This window comes from Meriones unguiculatus, chromosome 1, assembly GCF_030254825.1.
Source record: "Meriones unguiculatus strain TT.TT164.6M chromosome 1, Bangor_MerUng_6.1, whole genome shotgun sequence".
NCBI classification, from domain to species: Eukaryota; Metazoa; Chordata; class Mammalia; order Rodentia; family Muridae; genus Meriones; species Meriones unguiculatus.
Window position 1 is genome coordinate 143974866 of NC_083349.1, and position 26783 is coordinate 144001648.

General features: G+C 54.8%; 1 protein-coding gene across 2 annotated transcripts in view; it reads left to right on the forward strand.

Annotated features, from left to right (window-relative positions):
- Window positions 1-25886, forward strand: part of Slc8a2 (solute carrier family 8 member A2) — a 30634-nt gene extending 4748 nt beyond the window's left edge. The window contains exons 3-10 of one of the 2 annotated variants that reach the window (XM_021648311.2): window positions 7446-8107; window positions 11463-11885; window positions 17274-17377; window positions 17506-17523; window positions 19224-19348; window positions 19651-19750; window positions 22916-23194; window positions 24259-25886. In XM_021648311.2, coding sequence (XP_021503986.1) covers window positions 7446-8107; window positions 11463-11885; window positions 17274-17377; window positions 17506-17523; window positions 19224-19348; window positions 19651-19750; window positions 22916-23194; window positions 24259-24635 — 2088 coding nt within the window. In that variant the 3' untranslated portion in view covers window positions 24636-25886. The remainder of the gene's footprint in view (window positions 1-7445; window positions 8108-11462; window positions 11886-17273; window positions 17378-17505; window positions 17524-19223; window positions 19349-19650; window positions 19751-22915; window positions 23195-24258) is intronic. The other variant, XM_060367951.1, reaches the window with a different exon arrangement.
- Window positions 25887-26783: the final 897 nt, after the last annotated feature.

The following is a 26783-nucleotide window of genomic DNA, read 5'->3' on the forward strand; positions in this document are numbered from 1 at the left end:
GTGTGAGAGCATGTGTGTACTCATGTGTGTCTGTGGGCATGTGTGTGTATGTGCCTGTGCATGTGTGTTAGCAGAACCACCAGCTGTGCCAGTCACTCTCTGCACCAGAGGGCTGAGACAAAAGAAGCAAGTCAGGAATGCAGGTGCAAGAGAGAGCGCTGTGTGCACACAGAAGGTAATTCCCGGGGCCACGCATGGGCTAACGGACCCGGAGCCCCGGGTCCCTGTAAAACACGCCTCTGCTTGCCACAGGGGCACCTGAGAGCGCTCCGTTTGCATAATTTATTTCTGACTTTGCAATATGACATCTCTATTTGCATAATTCACACTACACTTGCATAGGCCAGCCTCCTGTGTTCTGACGGCACAAATCAATTTGTGTAACTCCGTGCATTTACATAATATATCCGCGGACTGGCATCTGTGGTGCCCTAATCTGCATAATTTATCTCTCCGTAGGGCAGAGAGACAGGAGCAGTTTGCACAGTTCATTCATTATTCATCTCAGTTCAGACAGTGTAGTTCATACTCCCGTCCGGCTGGCAGAGACACCAGCATAGGCCGGTGTCCACTTTCCATAATTTATTTCCACACCGAGACAAATTTGAATCTCACAGCTGCCTGGCTCACACTGGGACTCCCACAGTCCTCCATCTCCCCCGTCCAGTGTCTTCACCTGCACTCCTGCCTGTCCTCAGCTTCCTTTACAGCATTTGGTTAATTTATTTCCCACAAGTCTAAGTCTGCTGCCTCTATTTGCATAATTTATTCATGGGTCTGGCCTAATTCGTTCACGCACATGCATAATTTATTTGCGGTGCCCAAGACACTCATTCACACTGTGTGTGATCTGCTAACTCCTGTCACTTAATAGATCCTGCTATAAAAGGAGCCCCGATATAAAAGAACTTTAGGGTTGACATCAAAGTGGAGACAAGAGGGTTTCTCTGGGCATGGGGGCTTATGCCTGTGATCCCAGCACTAGGAAAGATGAGGCAGGAGGATTGCTTTAAGTTCGAGTTCAGCCTGGGTAACACAGTGAGGATGTGGAGTGGAGATGTAGCTAAGGGTGAATGAAGTACTTCCTAGCACCCATGAAGAACTCTTGGATTCTATCCCCAGTACAGGAAGGAAAGGAGGGAAAGGAGAGCAAGAGAAAAAAAAAAGATACTACAGGCTCAGAGCATTTGCACCTGAGCCATGGCTGTAACACTGAGCTTCCTAGCAGCCCTGGTGAAAAGTACAAGATGGGGCATCGGACAGTTTGTAGGTTCTCTTAAAAAGGACAGCATCCTGGGTTAGGGTCCAAAATAGGCTGTGTGAGTGTGTGGGGTGTGGGTTGTCATGTGAGTGTACTCATGTGCAGGCACAGAGGTCAGTGCCAAGGGGCTTCCTCAGGTGCTCTCCACCTTATTTTTTGAGTCAGGGTCTCTCTGTGAACCTAGAGATCATTGATTGGCTAGAGTGGCCGGCCCCCAAGCAGGGGTCCTCCTGTCTCCACCTCCTCAGCACTGGGGCTACAGATATGATCTGTATTTTAGCTGAGGTCCTGAGGTTCAGATCCGGGTCCTCATGCCTGCACGACAACCACTTTACCCAATAAGCCACCTCCCCATATATAGTAGAGAGAGAGCTGTCAGGAAATTTTGACACTGTAGGTGAGAGGTAGGGAGGAGCAGAGTGGGGGAGACTAGGAGCTAGTTGTGACCCTGAGGGTAGAGGGAAGACGGAGGACACCACAGCCCCAGATGGAAACGCCGTGACTGGAGTCCCTCCAGGGGCATCAGGGAGACTCAGAAAGACCAACCTCGTTCCAGATGCTCCCACAAATGCTATGCGACTTTAGGCAAGGCCCGTTCCCTCTCTGGGCTTCCATTTTCACATCTGAACTATGACAAATGGATGTCCTAAGTCACCATAATAAAGAGGTTTGGAAGCCGGGTGTGATGCCACACGCCTTTAATCCCAACCCTGCCATACAGGCAGGCAGATCTCTGTGAGTTTGAGGCCAGCCTGGTTTATAAAGCAAGGCCAAAACAGCCAGAACTACACAGAGAAACCCTGTCTCAGGAGGAAGAAAGTGGCTTGCAGACCCTGGAGCCGGGGGCCTGGGCTCACACCGCCCTCTGCTAAGCCACACTGCATGACGGTGGACACTTCCTTCGGGAACTCTGCCCCACTTGGGCTTTCCAGTGCTGCGTTCTCAGGGCTGCCTTGAGGACAACTTTGACCAGTGTCTTGAGGCAGCATCTGGACAGAGCAAACCCAGCTGTGCTTCCCACGAGTGAAATCACTGATGCAACTGACTTCCCGACAAGTCAGCATTTAGTGCACACTGATAGGCTGGGGTGTCTCACAGGACCAAGCAAGTGTCCGTGTGTGCTGTGGCACAGCTATCCCGTACAGGGGAGCCTCGCACGGGGGCCTGTGTGCATGAAGAGAAAGAAAACTGAGACACCATGCCGTGTAAGAGGCAGAAGAGCCCGGAAGTTAAACACTCCTGCAAAATCATGCAGGAAAATAGAAAAGACATATAGCAGGGTTGAGTGTGCACACCTACGATCCCAGCACTCAGGAAGATCAGGAGTTCAAAGCCAGCCTGGGCTAGGTGACACCATTTTTTAACAACCAAACAAAAATCAGAATTGAACCCTGTGCTCCAATGGCCATAAATAGCATCTTTAGGGACAGGAGTGCCAACGTCCAGAGGGGATGGGGCCCATTCCCTGTGGAATGGGACTGTCCTTAGCGGTACCATCCTAGTGGGAGAGGAGTATGTCACAATCATACCCTCCCCCCAGCTAGGAGGGCGCCCTAAGGTTTCCCACACCACCTGCCAAGGACACCCTTGCTCCTGAGGGTTGACTAGAAAAGGCCTCAGGCCGGGTCCCATCATCACACCTGTTGACAGTGGCAGTTCTACAGGGTGAGAACCTTCCAGAATGACGTTTTCCTTGTGTTTATTTATACTTATTATTAGTTATAATGTTATATTTATACAGGAGGGGAATGAAGTGGGAGAGGCTGGGGCTTTCTGTTGAAGATGGCTCAGTGGGTAAAGTTACTTGTGGCCAAACCTGATGGTCTGGCTTCCACACGCCCTCCCATGCCACAACAATAAATAAGTAATGTTATTTTTAAAAACCCTCTTTCTCTCACACATCCGTGAGGAACTTGAGACCACCTGATCTTCCGTCTTTTCCTCTTTACCTTTAATGAGAAAGATGGTGTTGTGGGTATTTATGTGAAAGCCTTCAGGGTTGGAGAGATGGATTAGCAGTGAGGATTGCCTGCTGCTCTTGCAGAGGAACTGAGATGGGTTCCTATCACCCAAAATCTGTGGCTCAGAACTGCTTGTAAGTCCAGTTGCGGGGGATTTGATACCCTTTTCTGGGCCTCCTTAGGCAACTACACAGTCTCTCTCCCTGTCTCTGTCTCTCTCAATTAAAAATAAAGTAAATCTTTAAAAAAAAATAGGAAGAAAAGAAAATCTTCAAGACCAGCTGGCAAATGTTGTTGGATATTGCCTGAGTGTGTCCAAAGGACAGACAGGCTGAGTCTATGCTCTCAGCCAGCCTAAGACCATTAGACTAATGATGATACTGAACAGAGAATACTTTTGTCACTTTTTTCTCTTCTTTTTTTTTTTCCATACAGTGTCTCTCTGTATATCCCTAGCTGTCTTAGAACTCGCTCTGTAGACCAAGGTGGCCTTGAACTCAGAGACCCACCTGCCTTTGCCTCCTGAGAGGGTTAGGGTTATAGGCGAGCACCACCACTCTCAGCTCATAATGGAGACTGAAGCTAGGGCCTTGCCCTGGCTTGGTGCCACTGAGCTGTGCCCCCAACACTTCAATGGTAGGTTCTAGGCAAGCACGCCACCATGAAGCTCTGTTCTTTTTTTTTTCTTCTTTCTTTCCTTTCTTTCTTTCTTTCTTTCTTTCTTACTTTCTTTGGATTTATTTATTTTAATGGATGTGTATGAATGTTTTGGTGCATTTGCACACCACGTGTGCCTGCTGCCTGTAGAGGCTAGAAGAGCATCCATGGAGCTGGAATTATGGATGGTTGCAAACCTCCATGTGGGTGCTGGGAACTGAACTCAGGTCCTCTGGAAGAAGAGCCAGTGCTCTTAACCACTGAGCTATCATTCCAGCTCCATCCATTCCTTGCTTAAAACCTAAAAATAGAATATATAGATTGAGACAAAGTCTTACTATGTAGTGTTGGCTTGTCTTGAACTTGCAGAGATCAGTCTGCCTCTGCCTCCCAAGAGCTAGAGGCATGTACCACCATACCTGGCTAAAGTCTTCTAAAACTCGTTATTTATTTGTGTAGGGAGGTACACGGGTACACAGTAGAAGGCAGGAGACAACTGGAAAAAATTGGACCTCTCCTACTGTGTGAGTCCTGGGACCCAACCTCTGGGCATCAGGCTTGGTAGCAGGTGCCTTTACCCACTGGACTGTCTGAGGAAAGATTTCACCACATTTCCCAAGTTAGCCTAGAACTTGCTATCCTCCTGCCTCCACCTCCCAAGATGCTACAACCACCAAATTGTGCCACCATGAGCAGATCATTTCACCGCTTGAGTGTCTCCCATGCCAGGAGCTGGCAGTGCTGAGTGCCAGGGACACGCGTGTCAGCTGGAGCTTAGAGGTGGCCCTCGCTGATTGACCACAGGGCTGCTGGCTTTCCTCAGAGCTGATGGCATGGTGCAGCCTCTGAGGAACAGGAAGTAAATGATTGCTGCAGATCTAGAGCTTCAGGAAATGAACTTTCAGAATGAGACTTGCCCATCAGAGCTGCTCAAACTCAGGAAGGAGAATCTGGCTGGAGCTGTAGTCTGGGGAGATGGAAGGGTTGTGGTGATCAGAGAGCAGGCATTCCCGGGTGAGGGGAGGAAGAGAGCAATAGGGTGGGGGGCAGGAAGAGGTGCAGACTCTGACCCTCATAAACTTGGTCCACAAGTGGGGACATATGTCCCCTGGTGGTCGCTAAGAATGTCTCAGTGTCTAGCCCATGCACAGCAAGGTGTAGCTCTCGGCAGGCAGATGGAGTGAGACCGGCAGAGAACACAGGCACACAGGGCCATTTGGAGAAACACGCTTGCTGAGAGGACAGAGGAGAAAAACTTTGAAGACTCTTCAAGGGATAGGTGTCTACAAAAAGGTTTTAAAAAATAATGGCACAGAGACAAGGGGACCTAGGTAATAAGAACAAGTTGGAGGGAGAAGAGAGGGAAGATTAAAACACCAGCTTGGGGACAGGAGCAGAGGGAAGTGACGGCCAGAGAGGCAGAGATGAAGAGTTAGGCAGACTGAGGATGGCATGAGGTGGGGAAAGGAGGAGGTGCAGGAGAAGGGTGGCTAATGGGGACACAGAAGTAGGAATGAGTGTGAACGGGGAAAGGGCTGTCGGGCTGTGTGCACACTTGGGTTGGAAAATGTACGGATGAAGGAAGGACGCGTGGGCAGGTGTGTGAGTGGACAGGAAGAGCTGGATGATAGAAGTTTGTGTAGAAGGAGGACGGATGATTTGGAGCATGGGTGGGTAAAGGGTGGATGGATGGGTGTGGGGTGGGGTGGATATATGGATGGATAGATGCATGGATGGGATGGATGGATGGATGGATGGAAGACAGATGGACGATGGATGGTCTATTAGTGAGAAAGGGATAGTTAACTTACTGTCTTTTTGTAAAGATTTATTTATTTATCTGGCGTGCTCTGTTTTCATGCACACCAGAAGAGGGAGTCAGATTCCATTACAGATGCTTTTGAGATACCATGTGGTTGATAGAAATTGAACTTAGCACCTCTGGAAGAACAGCCAGTGCTGAGCCATCTCTCCAGCCCACTGTTTTTGTTTGTTTTTTTTTTTGTTTGTTTGTTTGTTTGGTTGGTTGGTTGGTTTTCGATTTATATATTTATTATTTATACAATGTTCTGCCTGCATGTGTGCCTGCATGCCAGAAGAGGGCAGCAGATCTCATTATAGATGGTTGTGAGCCACCATGTGAGTGCTGGAAATTGAACTCAGGACCTCTGGAAGAACAGCCAGTGCTCTAAATCTCTGAGCGATCTCTCCAGCACCTTAACTTACTGTCTTAGTTACTGTACTTTTGCTGTGAAGAGACACCATGAGCAAGGCAATTAAAGAAAATATTTAGTTGGGGCTTGTTTTAAAACCTCAGTGCCCACCCTCAGTGACATACCTTCTCTAGCGTGACCATGCCTCCTAATCTTACCCAAACACTCCCACTAACTGGGGACCAAACATTCCAACATATGAGCCTATGAGGGCCATTCTTGTTTAAATCACCACACTTCCACTTCCAAATCAGCCCATCACCAAAGGAAGTCAGGGGAGGAGCTCAAGGCGGGAGCTGATACAGAGGGTATGGAGGAGTACTGCCTACTGCCTGCTCTCCCTGGCTTGCTCAGTTTATTTTCTTACACACCCCAGGACCACCTACCCAGAAGTAGCCCCCACAAATATGGGCTAGGTCATCCCACATCAATTACTGACTAAGAAACTGCATAAAAAGTTTGCCCATAGGCCATGGCTGGGAGAATCTTCTCAATTGAGGTTTCCTCTTCCCAAAGGACTCTAGATTTCACCAAGTTGGCATAAAACCAGCTAGCACAGATGGGGTTAATGAGTAGGTGGGTGGAAGGATGAGTGACACACGGATGGATGAATGTATGGATGGGTAGATGGGTGGATGGGTGGATGGGTGGATGGGTAATTGGACACATGGATGGATGGGTGGGTGGATGGATGGATGGATGGATGGATGAATGGATGCATGGATGGTTGATGGATGGATGGGTGGATGGGTGAGTAGGTGGATGGATGGATATATGAATGGATGGATGGATGGATGGATGACATGTGGATTGTTGATGGATAGAGAGGTAAATGGCTGAGTGGACACATGGATGGATGGATGGATGGATGGATGGGTGGATGGGTGGGTGGATGGGTGGGTGGATGGGTGGATGGATGGACACATGAATAGATGATGGATGGGTGGGTGGATGTGTGGTGGACACATGAATGGATGGCTAGATAGGTGGATGAGTGGACAGGTGAATGCGTGGGATGGGTGGATGGACTCACAGATAGACGAATGGGGTGTGGATGGATGGAGGACGGGTGAATGTGTGTGTGTATGGGTGGGATGGATGGATAGGAGGGAGGACACGTGGCTAAATGGCTGGGTGGGAGGACACAATACAGATGAGATGGATGGATAGGATGGGTGGGTAGGTGTGCGGGCTGATCGGATGAACGGCTGGGTGACTAGGTGGGTGGACGTGCCGACGGGTGGGATGGGTGGGGGTGTGTGTGGAGGGAGGTGAGCACGATAGGCGCTGGCGGGAACAGGGATGAAGGGAGAGAGAGGCGCGCGCGGAGCGCTCATGGCCTGCCGCCCGCAGGTGTGGGAGGCGCTGCTGACGCTGGTCTTCTTCCCGGTGTGCGTGGTGTTCGCCTGGATGGCGGACAAGCGGCTGCTCTTCTACAAGTACGTGTACAAGCGCTACCGCACCGACCCTCGCAGCGGGATCATCATCGGGGCGGAGGGAGACCCGCCCAAGAGCATCGAACTGGACGGCACGTTCGTGGGCACCGAGGTCCCGGGCGAGCTGGGCGCCCTGGGCGCGGGCCCCGCCGAGGCCCGCGAGCTGGACGCCAGCAGGCGGGAGGTCATCCAGATCCTGAAGGACTTGAAGCAGAAGCACCCGGACAAGGACCTGGAGCAGCTGGTGGGCATCGCCAAGTACTACGCGCTGCTGCACCAGCAGAAGAGCCGCGCCTTCTACCGCATCCAGGCCACGCGCCTCATGACGGGCGCGGGCAACGTGCTGCGCAGGCACGCGGCCGACGCGGCCCGCAGGCCCGGCGCCGCCGACGGCGCGGACGACGAGGACGACGGCGCTAGCCGCATCTTCTTCGAGCCCAGCCTCTACCACTGCCTGGAGAACTGCGGCTCGGTGCTGCTGTCCGTGGCCTGCCAGGGCGGCGAGGGCAACAGCACCTTCTACGTGGACTACCGCACGGAGGACGGCTCCGCCAAGGCCGGCTCCGACTACGAGTACAGGTGGGTGCGCGCGGGCCGGGGGGGGGGGGGGGCCGGGCAGGCCGCAGGAGGAAAAGAGAGGCCCACTGCCTCGCCAGCGTTGCCTGGTCCCCGCTCTGGGCGGACCTGCGGCAGGGGTGGGGATGCGCTCACTCCGCATCCCTTCCTTCCTCCCTTCCTAATCGGGTCATCGCCTTCCTTCCCTCATGGCCCGCTCCGCAGAGCCGCGCCCAGCACCTCACTCAGGGATTCTAGAGGCGAGCATCCCCCTGACCCACACCTAAACTTAGCTGTGAAATACCGTGTCCCTCAGAGGAGGTGACCTCCCTGCTGCTTACCTGCGTTTAGAGGGTAGGTGATGGTCCTGGCCCGCACCGCGGCTCTCTCCGCCTCGCCCGTCACCTGCACACCTTTGTCATTCTCGGCCAGCGGGACGTGTAACCGCCCTTCCGCTCCCCAAATGCCCCAGACACCGTTCTGGGGAAGGCCACGTTGCCTTTGAGATTTTTCCTGTCAACATTCACAAATTATCTGCGCCTCTTATTTGTGGACCGTGCTGGGTTTGTTTGTTTGTTTGTTTGTTCGTTCATTCGTTTAATACAGGGTTTTTCTATGTAGCCCTGGCTGTCCTGGAACTTGCCGTGTAGACCAGACTAGTCTCAAACTCAAAATATGCCTGCCTCTGGCCCGCAAGCGCCGGGATTAAAAGCGTGTGCTGCTACCGTCCGGCAGGCTATTGTATTTTAACTAGTGACATCTAGCAGAGTGGACATGGTGAATCTCCAGGACCTGCTTCCGTGTCCCAGGGTGCCCATGGCATCCTCTGCCGTATCCTCCTCCCTCTCTTCACACTGAACCCAAAAGCACACGCGTCGCCTGAATGTCACACCTCAATGACTTCATTCCAGACGCTTCTTAGACTCCCCAGGAGCTTTGTGTCCCTGTTTCTCTCCTCTTCCATTTTCACACGCGGGTGAGTGCTGTGTGCGTGTGGTGTGTGTGTGTGTGTGTGTGTGTGAACGTAAGTCACCGCACAGGTGTGAGGATGCCTGTGACGGTGGGAATCCATCTCATTCACGAGGCAGGCTCTCCTCTCCTCAGACTCGGAGTCCACAGGTTCACCGAGTCTCCTACCCAGCCTGCCCCGAGACTCCAGTCCTCGCCTTCTGAACAGGAGTTACACACAGGACGCCGCGTCCACCCGCATCTGTGTGGCTCTGGGCACCCGAGCCCGTGGGTCCCCACGCTTGTCCTCAAGCACTTTTGCCGCTGAGCTGGCTCATAGCTTCTCCCCGTCCCCACCCCCAGGGCACTGGAAGCGAGGCCAGGTCTCTGAAGCACCTGCAGTCTGCCCACGTGGGCCTCACATTTCCTCAGAAAGAGACCGAGTTGCGTGCGCTTCCTGTGGGAAGCCAGGAAAACTGCATCCTTGGCGCAATTTACAGGTGCACAGTGCCCACTCCGCCGTTGCTGATGGGGCCCTGCTTGATGTATGAAGACACAGCGATTCCCGTGTTGTGCCCTCCCTTAAGCTGGCATTTCATGCATCTTATTTTAGAATCCTGAGGGGCTTGTTTTCAGATAAAATCTTCGGTCACTCAGGTTGGCCTGGAACTTTGTTTGTTTGTTTGATTTTCAGGACAGGGTTTCCCTGTGTAGCCTTGACTGTCCTGGACTCGCTTTGTAGACGAGTCTGGCCTTGAACTCATAAGAGATCTGCCTGGCTCTGCCTCCTGAGTGCCCGGCGGGAACTTTTGAAGTAGTTCAAGGTTGCTCTCGTCTTGTCCTGCTGCCTCTCGAGTGTTGGTTCACAGGCACACACCGCTGTGCCTGGTTGATGTTGGGGACGAAGCCCAGAATGTCGTGGCTGCCAGACAAGCACCTACCAACCGAGCCTCCACCCCAGGTTACGGAAGTCTGTGATTCTAACACTAATATGCAAACAGCGCTAGATAAATTGTTTTATTTTGCGTCAGACTGTTTTGGCCATGTAGCCCAGGCAAGCCTCAAACTGGTAATCCTTCTGCCTCTGCCTTCCAAGTGCTGAGATTACAGCGGTGAGCCACCACATCCAGCTGACCCTTGCGGAGAGAGTGCTGCTGTACAGACTCAGCCCCCTCCTCAGGCAATGAGGTGCCCGCCGCTGTCAGCTCCATAATATGTCCGAGACACTCAGGTTGGAGGTCACTCAGATGGCTCTGCGGTTGAGCTGGGGTCACAGCCGGTTGGCCCACGTGGCTAGGAGCCACTAAGGACAGTGTCTGTCAAAGCAAGGGCTGTAGTAACAGGGAGCCCTGTCCTTTTAGTCTACTTAGTTCTCTGTGAACCTGGGTGCCCTGTATCCTCCCCCTCGCCCCCCAGCTGGGATTTTCCTGAGGAAGCTTTATAGAAAGCTGGTCACAGTAGTGGTGGCTACCACTTCCTGCTTCCAGAGCCCCAATCCAAGGTGGTACCGAACTCCTCATCTGCAGGGCTCAGGGTTCATTGGCGTCTAAGTCTGCTTGGGATGTGGCATACCCATTCAGCACCTGCGCGGAACCCCCAGGGAGGGGCTGCAGTGTGGCTGCACCACCAGCGCTTGAGGGTTTTTATTTTTCTTTTTTAGGTTACATTTTAAGTTATTTTATTTTATATGGATGAGTGTTCTGCCTACATGTATGTCTGCACACCACTGTATGCTTGGCAGCCACAGAGGCCAGAAGAAGGCATCGGGTGCCCTAGTGCTAGAGTTATAAATGTGTGTGTGTGCTAGGAACCGAACTCGGGGCCTTTGGGAAAGCAGCCAGTGCTTTCAGCCACTGATCCAGTCCCTAAATTACATTTCTTATTTGTAACTGTGTGTGTGCCATGTTTATACATGCATGGAAGCTTATGGTTGTTAGTTAGTGTTCTCTTTCCACCACGTGAGCCCCAGGAATCAAACTCAGGTCATCAAGGTTAGTGGCAATCACCTTTACCCCCCAAAACCGTCTTGCCCAGCCCTGATTATTTATTGTCATTATCATTACCATTAGTATTATTGTCCATTCCAAAGTCCCTGAATCCCTGCTATTCAGCTTTTGGTCCCAGCACCACCCCCAGCCCCTAGGGCCAGTTACAAACGCGGAGCCTAGAAGCCGACGGGCTCTGTACACGCGCCGGCCTCAGCAGGCGCTAAGGGGGCCTGCGGGCTGAGAGGGCCGCCAAGGCTCATCCTTAGGGCTGGAGCGATAGCTAGCTCAGCGGTCAAGAGCACGGGCTGCTCCTCCAGGCCGCGGGGGTCCGAGTGGCGGCCGCTGTGCGGGTGGCGCACGCCCCGGGCACCGTCCGGCCGCTGCAGGCCCCGCACGCGCATGCGCGCCTCACCGGGCCGGCCCCGTCTGCTTCTCGTCCGCAGCGAGGGCACGCTGGTGTTCAAGCCGGGAGAGACGCAGAAGGAGCTGCGCATCGGCATCATCGACGACGACATCTTCGAGGAGGACGAGCACTTCTTCGTGCGGCTGCTGAACCTGCGCGTGGGCGACGCTCAGGGCATGTTCGAGCCCGACGGCGGCGGGCGGCCCAAGGGGCGGCTGGTGGCGCCGCTGCTGGCCACCGTCACCATCCTGGACGACGACCACGCGGGCATCTTCTCCTTCCAGGACCGCCTGCTGCACGTGAGCGAGTGTATGGGCACCGTGGACGTGCGCGTGGTGCGCAGCTCGGGCGCGCGGGGCACCGTGCGCCTCCCCTACCGCACGGTAGACGGCACGGCCCGCGGCGGCGGCGTGCACTACGAGGACGCCTGTGGGGAGCTGGAGTTCGGCGACGACGAGACCATGTGAGCGGGGCTGGGAGAGGGCGGAGCCTGCGGGAGTGCAGGGCGGGGCCTGCGGGAGGGTAGGGCGGAGCGTGCGGGAGCGAAGGGCGGGGCCTGCGGGAGCGCAGAGCGGAGCGTGCGGGAGCGCAGGGCGGAGTCTGCGGGAGCAAAGGGCGGGGCCTGTGGGAGGACAGGGCGGAGCGTGCGGAAGCGAAGGGCGGAGCCGGCGGGAGGGCAGGGCGGAGCCTAAGGGAGCGCGGGGCGGAGCCTGAGGCACAGGCCCACACGGGGTAGTGGCGCACGCCTTTAACCCCAGACAGGAGGCAGAGGCGGGCGGGTGCCCGGGAGCCAGGTCTGCAGGCCTTGCCCTGCAGCTAGCTTTACAAAGAGAAACCCCGTCCGAGCAGAGCAGCTCTGACTGGAGTCGGTGGGCAGCCGCGGTGAAGGGGGTGCTGAGGACCGGCCTGGGGGAGGGGGCGGGGCCGAGGTGGGCAGAGCCTGAGAAATGGCTCTGTACGATAGGACGGGGCTGCGGCGGGGTGTGGTACCAGAGTGGGCAGGCCCTGTGACGTGACTTAACTGGCAGGTTGTGAGGGGCTGTAGAGACAGGGTGGGGCCCTGGGAGTGGCGCCCAGGCTCAGGTCTGAAGAGCTAGAATAGCATGTTGACAGTGGGAGGGGCCGTGCAGAGACAGTTTGACCGGGCCACAGGGCACAGCCTGAGAAAGGATCATGGATGGGAGGGGACATGGTTGAGGAGACCCAGTGAAGCTTTAGGAAGGAGAAGGACGGATCTCTGTGAGTTCGAGGCCAGCCTGGTCTACAAAGCGAGTCTAGGACAGCCAAGGCCACACAGAGAAACCCTGCCTCAGGAAAAAATAAACAAACAAACAAACAGATAGATAGATAAATAGATAGATACAAGGAAAAAGGACTTGAATGGGCCAAACTGGAAGTGGGCGGGGCCTGGATGGACCTTGGTTGGAAGAGTCAGTTGGGCTCCGGACGCAGGGCGGGGTCTCAGGTGGGGGAGGGGCTTTAGAAAGGGGCGTGCTTGTGGGTGGGAATGGCCTACTGAACCAACCTGGAGAAGGAGCTGGGCCGAGAAGAGGGGGCGTGGTTGAGTGGTGGGTGGGGCCTTAGGTGTGGGAGAAGTCGGAGAGGTGAGGCGTGAAAGATCCAGGAAAAACCTGGGAAACTGTGGGAGGGCCAGGGAACTGGCAAGAGGAACAGGATTCGGGGGACCTGGGGTCCGGGTTCCTGCACACTGGGAGGTGCCTGGACTCACACCTAGGCCCTGTAGATGCGTAGACGGACAGGGCTTTGCAAACTCTGCTCCCTGGCACCGCCGCGGAGGCCCGGAGCTCACCTCCCCGGCGCCTGCTGGGCGCAGCCAGCACAGCGCCCCCACGCCCTCCCGCTGCCCCCGCAGCGGCTGGCTCCCTCCTCTGGCCACCCACGCGCTCCCTCCAGCCTCTGGGCCTCCGCCTCGCCTCCAGCCGGCCGGTGATGGCTTCCCATCCCTGCATCTCTGACCTCCCAGGCTATGCCTCTCTGGGAACCGACTGGCTCTGTCCTCCGTCTCTGGCTTTCTGCCTCGGGTTATGCTTCAGTCATAGGCCCTGCACAGCTTTCTACATTTTTCTGTTTGGGCCGGGGAGGAGGGAGAGTGACGGCTGCTTAGAGCCCTAGCCTCATCCCTAACCTCATCTCCCAAACTCAAGAGGCAGCGGGAATAGCAGGGTTGTCTTTTTATGGTTCTGGTCCTTCTGCTCGTCTAACTCGCTTCCTTCTTGCTGCTGCAATCCCATGGGCCTCTCCTCCCCCACGAGGCTTCCCCCGCTCGGGACACCCTCTGTCCTTTCCCACCTCCTGCCTGCGCCCAAGCTTCCAGCTGTGGCTTCAGGAGACAAGAGAACAGGAGGCTAATTAGCGTTTAGGGAAACACATCCTTCCTCTGACGGGCAGGCGCTAATTAGAGGAGCTTTGAAGCAACCAAGCTGGAGTGGAGGCCTGGGCAGGATCAACACAGAGATTGGAGGAGTCAGAGACTTAACAGAGATAACCAGAGAGAGGCAAAGGAGAAGGAAGCGGAGGAGCGAGAATGTAGGAAAGGACTCAGACCCAGAGAACTGGGGTCATGGAAACACAAGGAGAAGGCAGAGACATTGAAGTCTGAGGGGTGAGCGGTGGAATGGAGCTTCCAGGAATGGCAGGAGAATAGCTGGCGAGGAGGACTGTTTCCAGGACCGTCCTGCCTTTGCCTAGCTGACGCCGTCATTGTCCTGGGCTGCCTGTCAGAGCACTGACTGACACCAGGTACAGTTACCGTGTGTTAGCAGTTTGTGGGGAGTGTGTGCCACCATGTCAGTGTGTCACTGTGTCTGTCTGTGAATTATTTAAGGAGTCCGGTGTGTCTTGGGAGACTGTCCTCATCCCAAGCCCGCGTCCCAAATGTGTTCAGCACTTCGGACAGCGCCCCGTCCACTCCTTAAGCCGGGGCTGCCTCAGGGCTGTACACATACGAATATTTAAATTTTGTTTGTTTGTATGTTTTGCTTTGTTTTTGAGACAAGGCTTGTCTGTGTAGCCCTGGCTGTCCTGGACTTTTTGATCAGGCTGGCCTGGAACTCACAGAGATCCACCTGACTCTGCCTCCCCCGAGTGCAGGGATTACAGGTGTGCACCACCGCCAGGCCCTTAGCACAATATTCTGAAAACCACCTGAGCACAGTATTGCTTGAATGTGACCCCAGAAGGTGAGGCTGGAGAGTGGAGGATTGCCATGAGTTGCAGGCCAGCCTTGGCTACAGTGTGAAAACTTGTTTTACAGACAGAACTGGAAGTATAGCTCAGCTGGTAGACTGTTTAGCATGCCTGAAGCCCTGGGCTCCATTCCTGGGGCCACCACATCAGTGGGGCATGGCAGCCCACATCTTTAATCTCGGCACTCAGGAAGTAAAGGTAGGAGGGTGAGGTATTCAAATTCATCCTTCTCTATGCATCAAGTTTGAGTTTTCATTTGTTTGTTGGCATGTACATGCCGTGTGTGGATGTGTGTTCTGAGGCCCACGCATGCAGAGACTAGGACCACTTTGGAGAGTCTTTCTCGCCTTCAGCCTTTTAAAACGTGGGTTCTACGGATCACACTTAAGTCAACAAGCAAATGCCTTTACTCTCTGGGCCATCTCGCCAGCCCTTCGCATACAGTTTGAGGCCAACCTGGGCTACAAGAGACCCCGTCTCAAATAAATACTTTTCAAACCCAAAGAGTGGAGGTGGGTGTCTGTCTCTTCATGACAGTATCTCTGTGCGCTGTGTAAATTCATCTGCTAAGATGTGTTGATTGGGTTGCCCCCTGATTAGAAGCCTCCTGCCTGATTGTGTTAACGTTATCTCATCTGGGGCCCCCTGAGAGGTGAAGACAAAGAAGAGAAAACAGATAAAGAAAAGTTGAGTGAGGGAAGAGGCAGAAGCAGGGAAATACAGAGACACAGAGAAAGGCATGGAGAGGGCGGTGGACAGAGAGACCAAGCTGAAGCGATACACACAGGCAGGCAGCAAATGGCATAAAGAGAGGAATCTAAGCTCGGAGTGGTGGCATATGCCTACCACCCCAGATTTTAGAGGCAGAGGCAGGAGGGTAGTGAATTTCAAGGCAGTTCGGGCTACCTGGTGAGTTCCAGGCCAGCCTTGGCTACATAGTAACACACTGTCTCACAGAAACAAAAAGTAATTAAATAACAAAAGAGCAAGGTCCATGGAGGAGAATTAGAGGGGTCCCACAGGGTGACAGTGTCTGTCTCCAGGCTGTGTTGGGGTGTCTCTCAAACTAACAGGCATCTGTTCCCTGAGATCATGCGCTGCGGGAGGATGGCTGGGCGGATGGCTGTGCGTGTGGGCGGGTGACTGGTGGAGCTTCCTCTATTGGTGACTGCGTGGGTGGGGTGTTTGTGTGGCTGGGATCTGGGGCCAGGCCTTATGGGGCTGGCTACATACACGGTTCCTCTAGCCAAGAGTTGCTGGTACCCAATCTGTGAGCATTCTTTGCGGTGGGGCTTGGAGATTGCAAGGAGGGGTAGGAGGTGTGTGGGTTCAGTGCCTTAAGGGGACAGGTAACACTGGGCTATTCCCTGCCTCACCCTGGTTACCATAGGAACAGAGATGCTGGAAAAAAACTGGGCACATTAGGCTGATCTTCCAAATGTGGTCAGGGTGGAGGGGGGGAGCTGCAGTGATTTTGATAGACTGAGTTGTTTCCCTTCTTTCTTTCCTTCCTTCCTCTGTTCCTGGTAAAATAAAGTATAAGTCCGCTTTTCTATTACCCATTTCAGCTCCCAAACAATGACACAGAGACTTATTAGATTTATTCGTAAGCTCTTTTCTTCTTCTTCTTCTTCTTCTTCTTCTTCTTCTTCTTCTTCTTCTTCTTCTTCCTTTTCTGAGACAGGGCTTCTCTGTGTAGCCTTGTTATTAATGAGCTTTACAGTTGGTCAGATATTGATCTGTTCAAGCCTGTCTGCACTAACCTGGCTGCTTCTGCTCCATCTGTCTGTCCTCATGGTAACCTCCTCCTCCCCTCTCTCTTCTTCTCTGGTCCTCACCTGAGACCCCCTGGCTGGGACCAGAAGTCCTGCCTCCTGTCCTCTCTGCCCAGCTATAGGCTGATCAGCTCTTTATTAACCAATCAGAGATGATGGAGAACAGTGTTTACACAGCATTGAGACAGGAGGCTCTGCACAGAAATGACAACACCCATGTGTACACAGCACCCAGATCTCAGGAATACACAGTGCACAGACCATCTCCCAACCCTTCCTTCCTTCCTCTCTGTAGCCCAGGCTAGACTTTATCTCATGGTAACCCCTGCTTCAGCCTTTCCAGCAGGTGGGATTACAAACCCAGTTTTGTTTGTTTGTTTTTTAATGTGCACATGTGTGTATGCACATATATGTGGAGGGCAGAGGACACTCTCACGTGCCGTCATTAGAGACACCGTCCACTTATTTGGAACAGCCGCCGTTGTTCTGGAGCGCACCGGTTAGGCGAGGCTGGCTGGCCTGCCTCTGCCTCCACCCCCACAGCCGTGCCATCCTGCCAAGCTTGTTTTCACATGGATGCTGGGGATCGAACTTGGGTCCTCAGGCTTTCACGGGAAGTGCTTTATCAACTGAGCCATCTTCCCAGCTTCTTCCAGGATCTAGCTTCACTCAGACATGTTATTTGAGACATGTTATTTAGGAATAGTTATAGTTCCAACAAATGGGACAAAATCGTGACTCTGGGGTGGTTGCATTTTGATAGAGCTTCTTCCTGGTGAAGGAGTGCCTGCCTAAGCCCCGCCAGGAGCCAATAGCATCATACTAAGGTGGCTGTGCTGGGGCACTTCATACCTTCTTCCTTCCCTCAGGAAGACCCTTCAGGTCAAGATAGTGGACGACGAAGAGTATGAGAAGAAGGACAACTTCTTTATCGAGCTGGGCCAGCCCCAGTGGCTGAAGCGGGGCATCTCAGGTGAGGGAGAAGAGGTGGCCCTGGGGGAAGCAGGGAGCCCAGGGTTGGGAGCTCCTGGGGGGCTCGCAAGCCTGAGCTTTGAGGAGAATCGACTCTCTTATTGTGTCCCTGTCTCTGTCTCTCCCCAGCTCTGCTACTCAACCAAGGTGAGTGAAGGAACCCCTGGGGCTGGAGGGGAGGAGCCACTGCAGCCACCGGGCTGGGTTTGGGGCAGGCTGGATTTGGGATCAGTGAAGACTGGAGCCTGCTAGGACTGGGGTGGGAGTTGTGTCATTCAAGATGACAAGTATAATCAAAGATGGGGGGGGGGGGACTTGAGTTTAAATTCAGATTTGAGCTTGTGGCATGTATGAATCCAGTTTAGCACTGGTTTGAATGTGGCCAGGGTGAGTTTGAGGTACGAGATCCATCTTCTCACTGGGTCAAGACAAGAACTGAAATAGAGCTGTTGTCAGGGATTGAGATGGGATTAGATTAGAACTGGAGTCAGTGTTTATGCTAAAAGTGAAGTTGGGGCTGGATAGATGGTTCAGCTGTTAAAAGCCCTGGCTGTTCTTCCAGAAGACTCCGATTCAGTTCCAGCATCTATTCTGGGTCGCTTACTTCCATCTGTGGCTCCGGCTCCAGGGGATCTGACGCCCTATTCTGGCACCTGTGCATGCACACACACTCACACACATGCATTTACACACACACACACACACACACACACACTTTAGAAGTAGGGCCAGGGAAGGCTGAGGATAGCTCAGTCTGTAGGTTGCCTGCCTACGATACACAAAGCCCTTGGTCCCATCCCTAACGCTATAGGGATGCAGGCCTGTAATCCCTGCACTGGGGAGATGTAAGCAACAGTATCAGAAGCTCAAGGAGCCTAGACTGGGATATCAAAACAGAAAAGAAAAGAAAAAAACAGACTTGGTAGCCATGTCTTAATCCCAGCACTCAGAAGGGAGGCATAGAGAGCCTGTCTCAAACCAGCCACACCAAGAAAGAAAGAAAGAAAAAAAAAAAAAAAGGAATGGATTCCAAGTTGGCTGTTAGAGCTGAAGTTAAAGCAAGTAGCTTGGCTATGGTGATGGTGTAGAAGCAAGATCTGCATGGAGCACATAGTCTCCAGTAGCCTAAGGCTCAGTTGTATTGGGAACTCCAGCAAGCTGCCGTAACACGCAGTCCTGTTTGCTACAAAAAAAAGGAGCAAATACTGGCTGCAGTTATTTATTTACTTGTTGCCCCGTCAAAGGTTCCCGGGCTCCCTTTGTGGCGGGTGCTTTTCTTTTCTAGTGTGGCCTTTCCATACTGTGCCTCCACCTGCCACTGAGCTGTCTGCAGGCAACTGGGCAAGAAACCCCCCAGGACCACAAGGGAGATCCTGGAGGCTCGCCCCTCCACACTACCCCGCACCCCCGCTGGTGTTAGTTCAGTCACATGGCCATGTCTGACTACAAGAAATGATGGGAAGTGCAGCCCAGCCATTTGCTGTGTGATGTGGGTGTCAGCTGTCTGTGCTGAGCGGCCCAGAGGCTGCTGATGCTGTCCAGGAATGGGGCCTAGGGTTGCGGGCAGGCGCAAGACTAGAGTGTGATGTTAGAGTGACATCTGGGGCCCTAGGAAGTGGGTGCTCTTACTGTACCCATCAGCAGATGGAGAAACCGGGAAGCAGAGAGGGCAGTGCCCCACCTGAGGTCACACCGCCTCCGCGTGGACCCAGAGTGCATTCCTAGAGCTTCATGGGCCGAGGGGGCAGGTGGGCAGCAGGAGCGGGGCGAGTTCGCCGGCGTCCAGGGCAGAGCAGACAGTGTTGCTGCCCCTCTCAGCTGTCTAACCTTCCCCCCTCGTGCCGCAGGGGAAGGGGACAGGAAACTGACGGCGGAGGAGGAGGAAGCCTGGAGAATAGCAGAGATGGGCAAGCCAGTTCTTGGGGAGAACTGTCGCCTCGAGGTCATCATTGAGGAGTCTTATGACTTTAAGGTGACTTTCCTGGGCCTCCCCTTTCCTGAAGCCGGTCCTGAGCTATGCTGGGCATGGCAAGGGGTGGGGGGAGAGGCCCAGGAAAGGAAGAGCATGCAAATCTCAAAGTTGGGGACCACAATGGGGTTCCCAGGTAGTCTCCAGGGCCAGCTTCAGCACTGTGGAACGCACATAACCGCCTTCCTGAACTGGGCGTGTAGAGACTCCTTGAATGTGGGTTTGGTTTCCAGCCTCCCCTCCCCCACCACCCCACCCCGGGGCGCTGTGGGCGGCAATCCCTCCCTTTACCCTCTCTTTCCCAGAACACAGTGGATAAACTCATAAAGAAAACGAACCTGGCCTTGGTGATTGGGACTCATTCGTGGAGGGAACAGTTTTTAGAGGCAGTTACGGTGAGCGCAGGTAAGTTAAGGGGGCAGGGTGAGAGCCAGGGAGGTGATGGAGAGACAGGGGCGCAAAGGTACACAGACGGAGGCTGCATAAAGAAGACAGATGGGCGCAGCTGACAGGCAGAGAGCGAGCATCCCTTCCCACACAGAGGGCCAGAGAGGGAGAGGCGGAAGGAAGGAGAAAGTTGGCCCTGTGCGGTGGTCCCAGCAGCTGAAGGCTCCGCTGAGGTAGGTGAGGGGCCACCCGGCCTTTACCCTAGGAGCACAAGGAAGTTAGCAGATAGGTGAAATGACACCGCCCTCCCCCCCCCCCCCCCAGCCCTGGGCTCCTCTGTTGCCATGGAAGCAGAGGGCATCGGGCTCTTTCCCACCTGCTGTGGGCCGCACCCTTCTTGGTTCTCCCTCGGACCTGCAGCGCCCCCGTGTGGCCAGAGGCAGAATGGCGCCCGAACACACAGATTCTCGATCTGGGAAATTGGCACTTTCTGCAACTGAGGCACAGATAGAGGAAGGGGTGGCCCAAAGTCTCTCAAAGAGTTTATGATGAGATGTGGAGCTGCAACCCAGGGCTCCCTTACACACATAATATCAAGTTAGCTTCTGGGAAGACTAATATCCAAAGAATTTCAGCTAACGAAATGGAGGACAGAGATGGCTAACCAGATAGAGGTGACTGCCACCCAGCCTGATACTCTAGGTTCCACTCCTGGGCTCAGGCGGCAGGGGGAAGAACTGGCTGCTGCAACTTTCTTTTGATTTCCACACACGAAGAAAGGAAGGAAGGAGGGAAGCGAGGGAGGGAGGGAGGGAGGGAGGGAGGGAGGGAGGGAGGAAAGAGAGAAAGAGAGAAGAAAAGAAAGAAGCTGTTGGTACAGTTGAGAGTTAGGGCTGTGGAGCTAGGGGAGGGCAGCCTAGAGCGCACAGCCCTCTGCAGGGCAGTTTTTAAAGTATCTGGGGGATGACCTGTTTGGGTGGGAGACAAGATGGAGAAGTGGATGGAACAGCACTGTCCCCGTCCCCCTGGAGCTAACAGCACAGTGGAGAAGACATCACAAAACAGTGACAACCCCGGGGGGAGGGTGACAGAGGAAGAGGAGAGACCCCAAGAGCCCACATGAAGCTCCTGACCCAGCCTGGAGGTGAGAGGGAGTCCTGGAAAGGGCCACCATGCTGAGGCCTCAGCTGGGGACAGGTGTGTGGGACCGGAGGGGGAGGACAAGCAGGGCTCTGCTGGGTAGGGTAGCAAGGGTGGAGGTCTGGGCATTTGGAGATGGCGGTTAAGTTGGGGTACGAGGAAAGGGTTGGCCACAGAAAGCGAGAGTCTGGACTGAGGGCAATCAGGAGCCATGGTGAACCTGGAGCAGAGTGAGGGGAAGCTCTCAGTGAGGCAGCCTGGGCCTGTCTCAGTGGCCTCAGCTGCCCCAGTGTGGTGTGGTACAGTGAGTTCAGCCGGAAACCCGGTCTCAGATGACTGAAGCTCACGGAGGCCTGTCTCATTGGTTACCTTGGAGCCCTCCATGTAGACCAGGCTGGCCTGGAACTCAGATGTCCTCCTGCCTCAGTCTCCCATCACACCTGGATCTGGCCCCGCTTTTGCCCTTGTCGGTGCAGAGTGGCTGCTGCTCCTCCAGGTGCCCGCCCCACAGCCCTAGTAGAAACGAAATGGCAATCAGCGGAGCCACAAAGGGTGTCTGCTGAGTTTTCAGTTTTCATTTCTAATTTCCATTTCTCTCGTAGTTAAGGCTAAAAGTTTGGTCTTGCAGAACCAAGAAACCACAAAACCCACTCGGATGAGTACAAATTCAAGCCTTTATTTCTTTGGCAAGCCAGTGGTTAAGTAAGGCAGGAAAGCCACGCAGGGTGTTGGGACTGGAGTCCTACAGCTGGGGCGGGGCCGCTCTGCCCCCCCTGCTCGTGTCCTCCAGCGTGTTAGAGAGAAAACCTAGGGATCTGTGGTTGGCACTGGCGAGTGGCCTTAGGGGTCCGCAGCTGGCTTAGCCTCACCTTGCCTTCCTGCCTGCTGCCTGCTGCCTGCTGGCCACCTTTCTTGTCAGCACCCTTCCAGCATCCGAGCCTGCTGTCTCCCACTCAGCGCCTCCAGTTTATCAGCTCAGGATGAGGGTTCTGTGCTTTTCCAATCACACAAATGACTGGGTGCTAAAAAGTCGATCAGGCCACAGAAAGGGACAGGTTGGGACTCTTTACAATGCTCAGAAAATAAGCACATACAGGGCGCCTGTACCGAGGGAGCTAGGGCATTTCAGAACCCCTCCTTTTATCTCACTGCCAGAGAGGGAGAGTGGCCCACTGTTGCAAGGGATTATGGGAAAGTATGTATTTTAGCATGGCTAGAAGCGGGGGATTCTGGGAGAGTGCATATTTTTATCTGAGGATGTGGCTGTTGCTAACATCAAGGGATTCTGGGAGCTTGGCTAATTTTAGCTGGGCGTTTGTCTCTGTCTTGCTCCTGGAGACTGGGAAAGCCAGTATGTTTAGCCGACTGTGGAGTCTCGACATGCGTTTGGTTGATGCTGCTGGGGACGGAACGCAGAACCTTTTGCAGGCTAGGCAGGCGGTCTACCTCTGAGCCAAAGCCCCAGGCCACTGCAGCGACTCCCGGGAGCGAATATTTCTAGATGTACAGGTGGCTGACAGTGGTTCTGAGGACTTTTGAGGAAATGACTATTTTTAGCTCAAGACTTGGTCATCTCTAGCAGCCAGGGTTTGTGAGCCATTGAGAACTTCTAGCAAGGGATATATGGCCTCCTCTAGCTTTGAGGGGTTCTGGGAAAGTAAACAGAAGTTTGGCTGCAAGGAGTTCTGCGAAAGTAAATGTATTTACCTTTCTCTAACATTCTCAGCTGCAAGGGATTCTGGATTTACTTAAGCCCAATATTTATTCTCTTAGCTGTGGAGTCTAATTAGAGAAGGCAAATTAGCTTCCCTCGGCCCAGTACTCTTAGCTACTAGGAATTCTGGGTAATTACATTTACCTGGGCTCAACACGCTCTTAGCTGCAAGGGATTCTGAGAAAATAAATACATTCATCTCAGACCAGCATTCTCGCAGCTGCAAGGCATGCTGGGAAAGCAGTTCTTGTGGAACTGTCTGGAAGCCTAATAAAACGGAGTTGTGTAAGCAAGGAAGTCTGAGGCATGGTCGGGTCGTGTGCCCACAGGGGACGAGGAGGAGGAGGAGGACGGGCCTCGGGAGGAGCGGCTGCCGTCCTGCTTTGACTACGTGATGCACTTCCTCACGGTGTTCTGGAAGGTCCTGTTTGCCTGCGTCCCGCCCACGGAGTACTGCCACGGCTGGGCCTGCTTTGGCGTCTGCATCCTGGTCATCGGTCTGCTCACGGCCCTCATCGGAGACCTGGCCTCCCACTTTGGCTGTACCGTGGGCCTCAAGGACTCAGTCAACGCCGTGGTCTTCGTGGCGCTGGGCACCTCCATCCCTGGTAACGCCTCAGGAGGCAGCCCTGGAAGGGGGACCACCGGGGTGGGAGAGGGCCTCCTGGAAAACCTCACAGACATCGTGTGTGGCGGCGGGCGGGAGGCTGCACAGACAGGCCCTCCCCCGAGGACTTCACAGAGCCACGTGGCCGGTGGTGAGAGGCAGGCAAGGACTCTCGGGTGTGTGCGCAGAGAGCAGCCCGAGGGACTTCTTTCTTCCTCCGCCATGTGGGTTTCAGGGCTCGGACTCAGGGCATCCGGCTCGGTGGAAGGACCTTTACCCGCTGAACCACCTTGTAAGCTGAACACCCAGCCTTCTACATGGGCACCGGGACCCAAACTCGGGTCCTCATCCTGTGTATACACTCAAGGCGCCATTGCCTTGTTGTTGTAGCGGGGCTCGGGTAGCCCAGGCTGGTCCCAAATTTACTGTGTAGATGAGTCTGCCTGGAACTCCCAGTCCCCTTACCCCCACCTCCAAGTGTCTAGAGTATGGGCATGCGCCACCACGCCTTCGCTTGTTTGTTGTTTTGTCTTGAGGGCCTCAGTTTGTAGTCTTGGTTGTCCTGGAACTGAGCAGGTAGCCCAGGCTGGCCCAGACTCATGGTGAGCCTCTTTCTTCAGCTTCCCGAGTGCTAGGGTTGCGGGCATGCACGCCACCCTGGCTGGATCTCTTAACCGGCCAGTGAGGATGAGCATGCCACAGCAAACGGGCCAGTGACCTGTGTCCCGAGGGAAGGCTGTGGCCGTGGTCTGGACCCCGGCAAGCCTGGGGAAGGAGCGCACCTCCGGGACAGGATGGGGCGACTTGGTGCCTTCCTCAGCAGGGAGAGCACGCGTAGGGGCACAGGGCTGTTTCCAGAGCGGGCGCAGGGACAGAGGGCCGGACAGCAGCAGCCCCTCCACACTTAGAAAGTAGGCCCTGTAGGAGAGCACCAAGCGGAAAGCCTCAGGCCACTGGCCTGGGCAGTGGAGCCCACTGCTTGCAGGCTGATCCCGCAGGAAGCAGGCGAGGGTCTGGGGCCGTCGCTCACCCACCCGTGCTCACCCCCGTGTCTTGTCCCCGTAGACACGTTCGCCAGCAAGGTGGCCGCGCTGCAGGACCAGTGCGCCGACGCGTCCATCGGCAACGTGACGGGCTCCAACGCCGTGAACGTGTTCCTGGGCCTGGGGGTGGCCTGGTCAGTGGCTGCGGTGTACTGGGCCGTGCAGGGCCGCCCCTTCGAGGTGCGTACGGGCACGCTGGCCTTCTCCGTCACCCTCTTCACCGTCTTCGCCTTCGTGGGCATCGCAGTGCTGCTCTACCGGCGCCGGCCACACATCGGCGGCGAGCTGGGCGGCCCGCGGGGACCCAAGCTGGCCACCACCGCGCTCTTCCTGGGCCTCTGGTTCCTCTACATCCTCTTTGCCAGCCTCGAGGCCTACTGCCACATCCGGGGCTTCTAAGGCCCTAGCCGCCGCCCAAGGGTGGGAACTGGTGGCGTTTGTTCTTGGGCCCACCCCTGTCCACCAGCCCAGACTCAGCCTGGGCTCCTGGGTCTTCTCTCCTGGGCTCCCTCCTCGCCAGCCCTCTTCCTGGGATCAGCCTCTCTTTCGGGCTTCTTCTCGGCCCCCTCCAGCCCATCCGAAACCCCTGGCCAAACACCCACCCACCGGTCACCACCTTCTCTGTCTGCCGGGACAACCAGCCTGATCGCCCTCTCGTGTCCCCTCCCTTGAGCCACAAACCTCTATCTGTGCCCCAGATAGAGGGGGCATCTCCCCAGGCGCCTCGGAGAGAGGCTGTGCCATCCCAGGATGCCACCCTTCCTGCCCCCCTAACCCTCAGGGAGCTCCCAGCAGTGCCCAGAGGAAGGAAAAAGGGGCTGTGGGCAAGAGTGGGGGCGGGGCACGCACTTTCCCAGGATTTCTTCACTCAGAGGCTTGGGGGGAGGGGCATTTGGAGTCTCCGTCCCCAGGCTGGAGGAGGTACACCTTGAACCCACCACCTGTGACATTCCAGCGCCCTGCTCGCCCTCCGCTACCTCTGAGAGCCAAGCCATGCCTTGGAGGGAGGGGCCTGTGTGTGTATATAGTGTGTCTGGGGGAGGGGGGCGCGGGAGGGTGCATGTCTTGGGGGAAGGGGCCTTGACAGACTTTCCCTTTGGAGAGGGCAGCACTCAGCCTTGAGAACCAGCAGCGGAGGAGAATCGAAGGGAGTCCAGCTGACCTCCCCTGGGGTAGTCTAGAAGGTTCATTTTTGCCCTCAGTGCCAGCCAATCTGGGCAGGACCCTTGAAGAGGAGACCGAGGGTCCCAGAGGACCAATGCTACAAGCCAGCAAATGCTGCCACATTTCTGCCTGTTGGGGGGCGGGGGGGGGAGGGGAGGGGGGGTCTGGGTGGGCATTTTTAACCTTGTGGGCCACACATCTGTCGGCAGGCCACCTGCATTTTCTTACTGTCGATGTTTCCTGCCCAAGAGGACATCCTTGGGGAATGGGGAGTGTTTGCCCACTCCTTCTGACCCCACATGACCCTGCCACCCTCAGAGCCTCCTGCTCTCCCTAATTTATTATTATTTTTGCATTTTCTCCTTCAGTTGTGCACCAGATCCATTATCCACTGCCCTTCTCACCCCTGGCTCATCAGCGTCACTCGCTGTCCCTTCTCTGTGATTTCTGTAAAAATTGCCATAAAACTTTGAAATTCTGCCTGAACAGTCCTCCCGTGGGAAGTTGGGATGCAGGATGGGGAGAGTTGATATCAGCTCAGACATCTAGGCAACAGGAAACAGACCACGTGGAGTGGACAGACAGCAGGATGCCAGAATGCACTGACCACACCCAGAGGTTACTAGGGCATCATCAGCCCAGCCCACACTCATCAACTGAGCACATTCCACTAGCCACGCCCCTGTCTATCAGTCATAGCTTTCTAGTACCACGGCCCACACATCAGAAGTGAGCCTGGCCCTGGTTGCCACGCCCCCCTAGCCAGTCCGGAGATCCTGCTGGCCACACCCCCATCACCAGCCACAAACGCTTCCTCTTCATTGGGTATTGTGGGAACGCAAAAGAGAAGGACCCTAAATTCCCTGAGCCAGAGGGAGCTGAGGTTGACGGAATCTCTTAAAATAAAACGGGTCGCTTTCTCAGAATCATGCTTGGAGCAGGAGGTGGTAGGCGGAAGCGCCCGTGGATGAGGGTGATTTCCAGGAAATGAGCACAGCCAAGGTTCAGGTGCACAGACCTGTGAGGCAGTGGCCTTTTCAGAGTGGGACAGAGGATAAACAGGAACGGAAGAGGTGCTTCCTGCCTGGGGTGGGGAGCAGAGAGAACCTCAGATGTTAATAACCACACTAAGGAAGCAAGGAGGTGCTGTGGAAGAGTCTTGAGGGAGCTGGCCAGCAGTTTCCATATTTTTTTAGCTTGTGTATGTGTGCCTGAGTGCATGCAGTGCCCGCCAAGGCCAGGAGGGGGCTCTGGACCCCAGGAACAGGCAGTGGGAGCCACAGTATGAACCCTGCCCAGACCTCTCTGCTAGAGTAATGTTCTTAATCTCCAAGCCGCCTCTCCAGCTGTTCATGTAGATTTTCAAGCATTTCTCACAGCCTC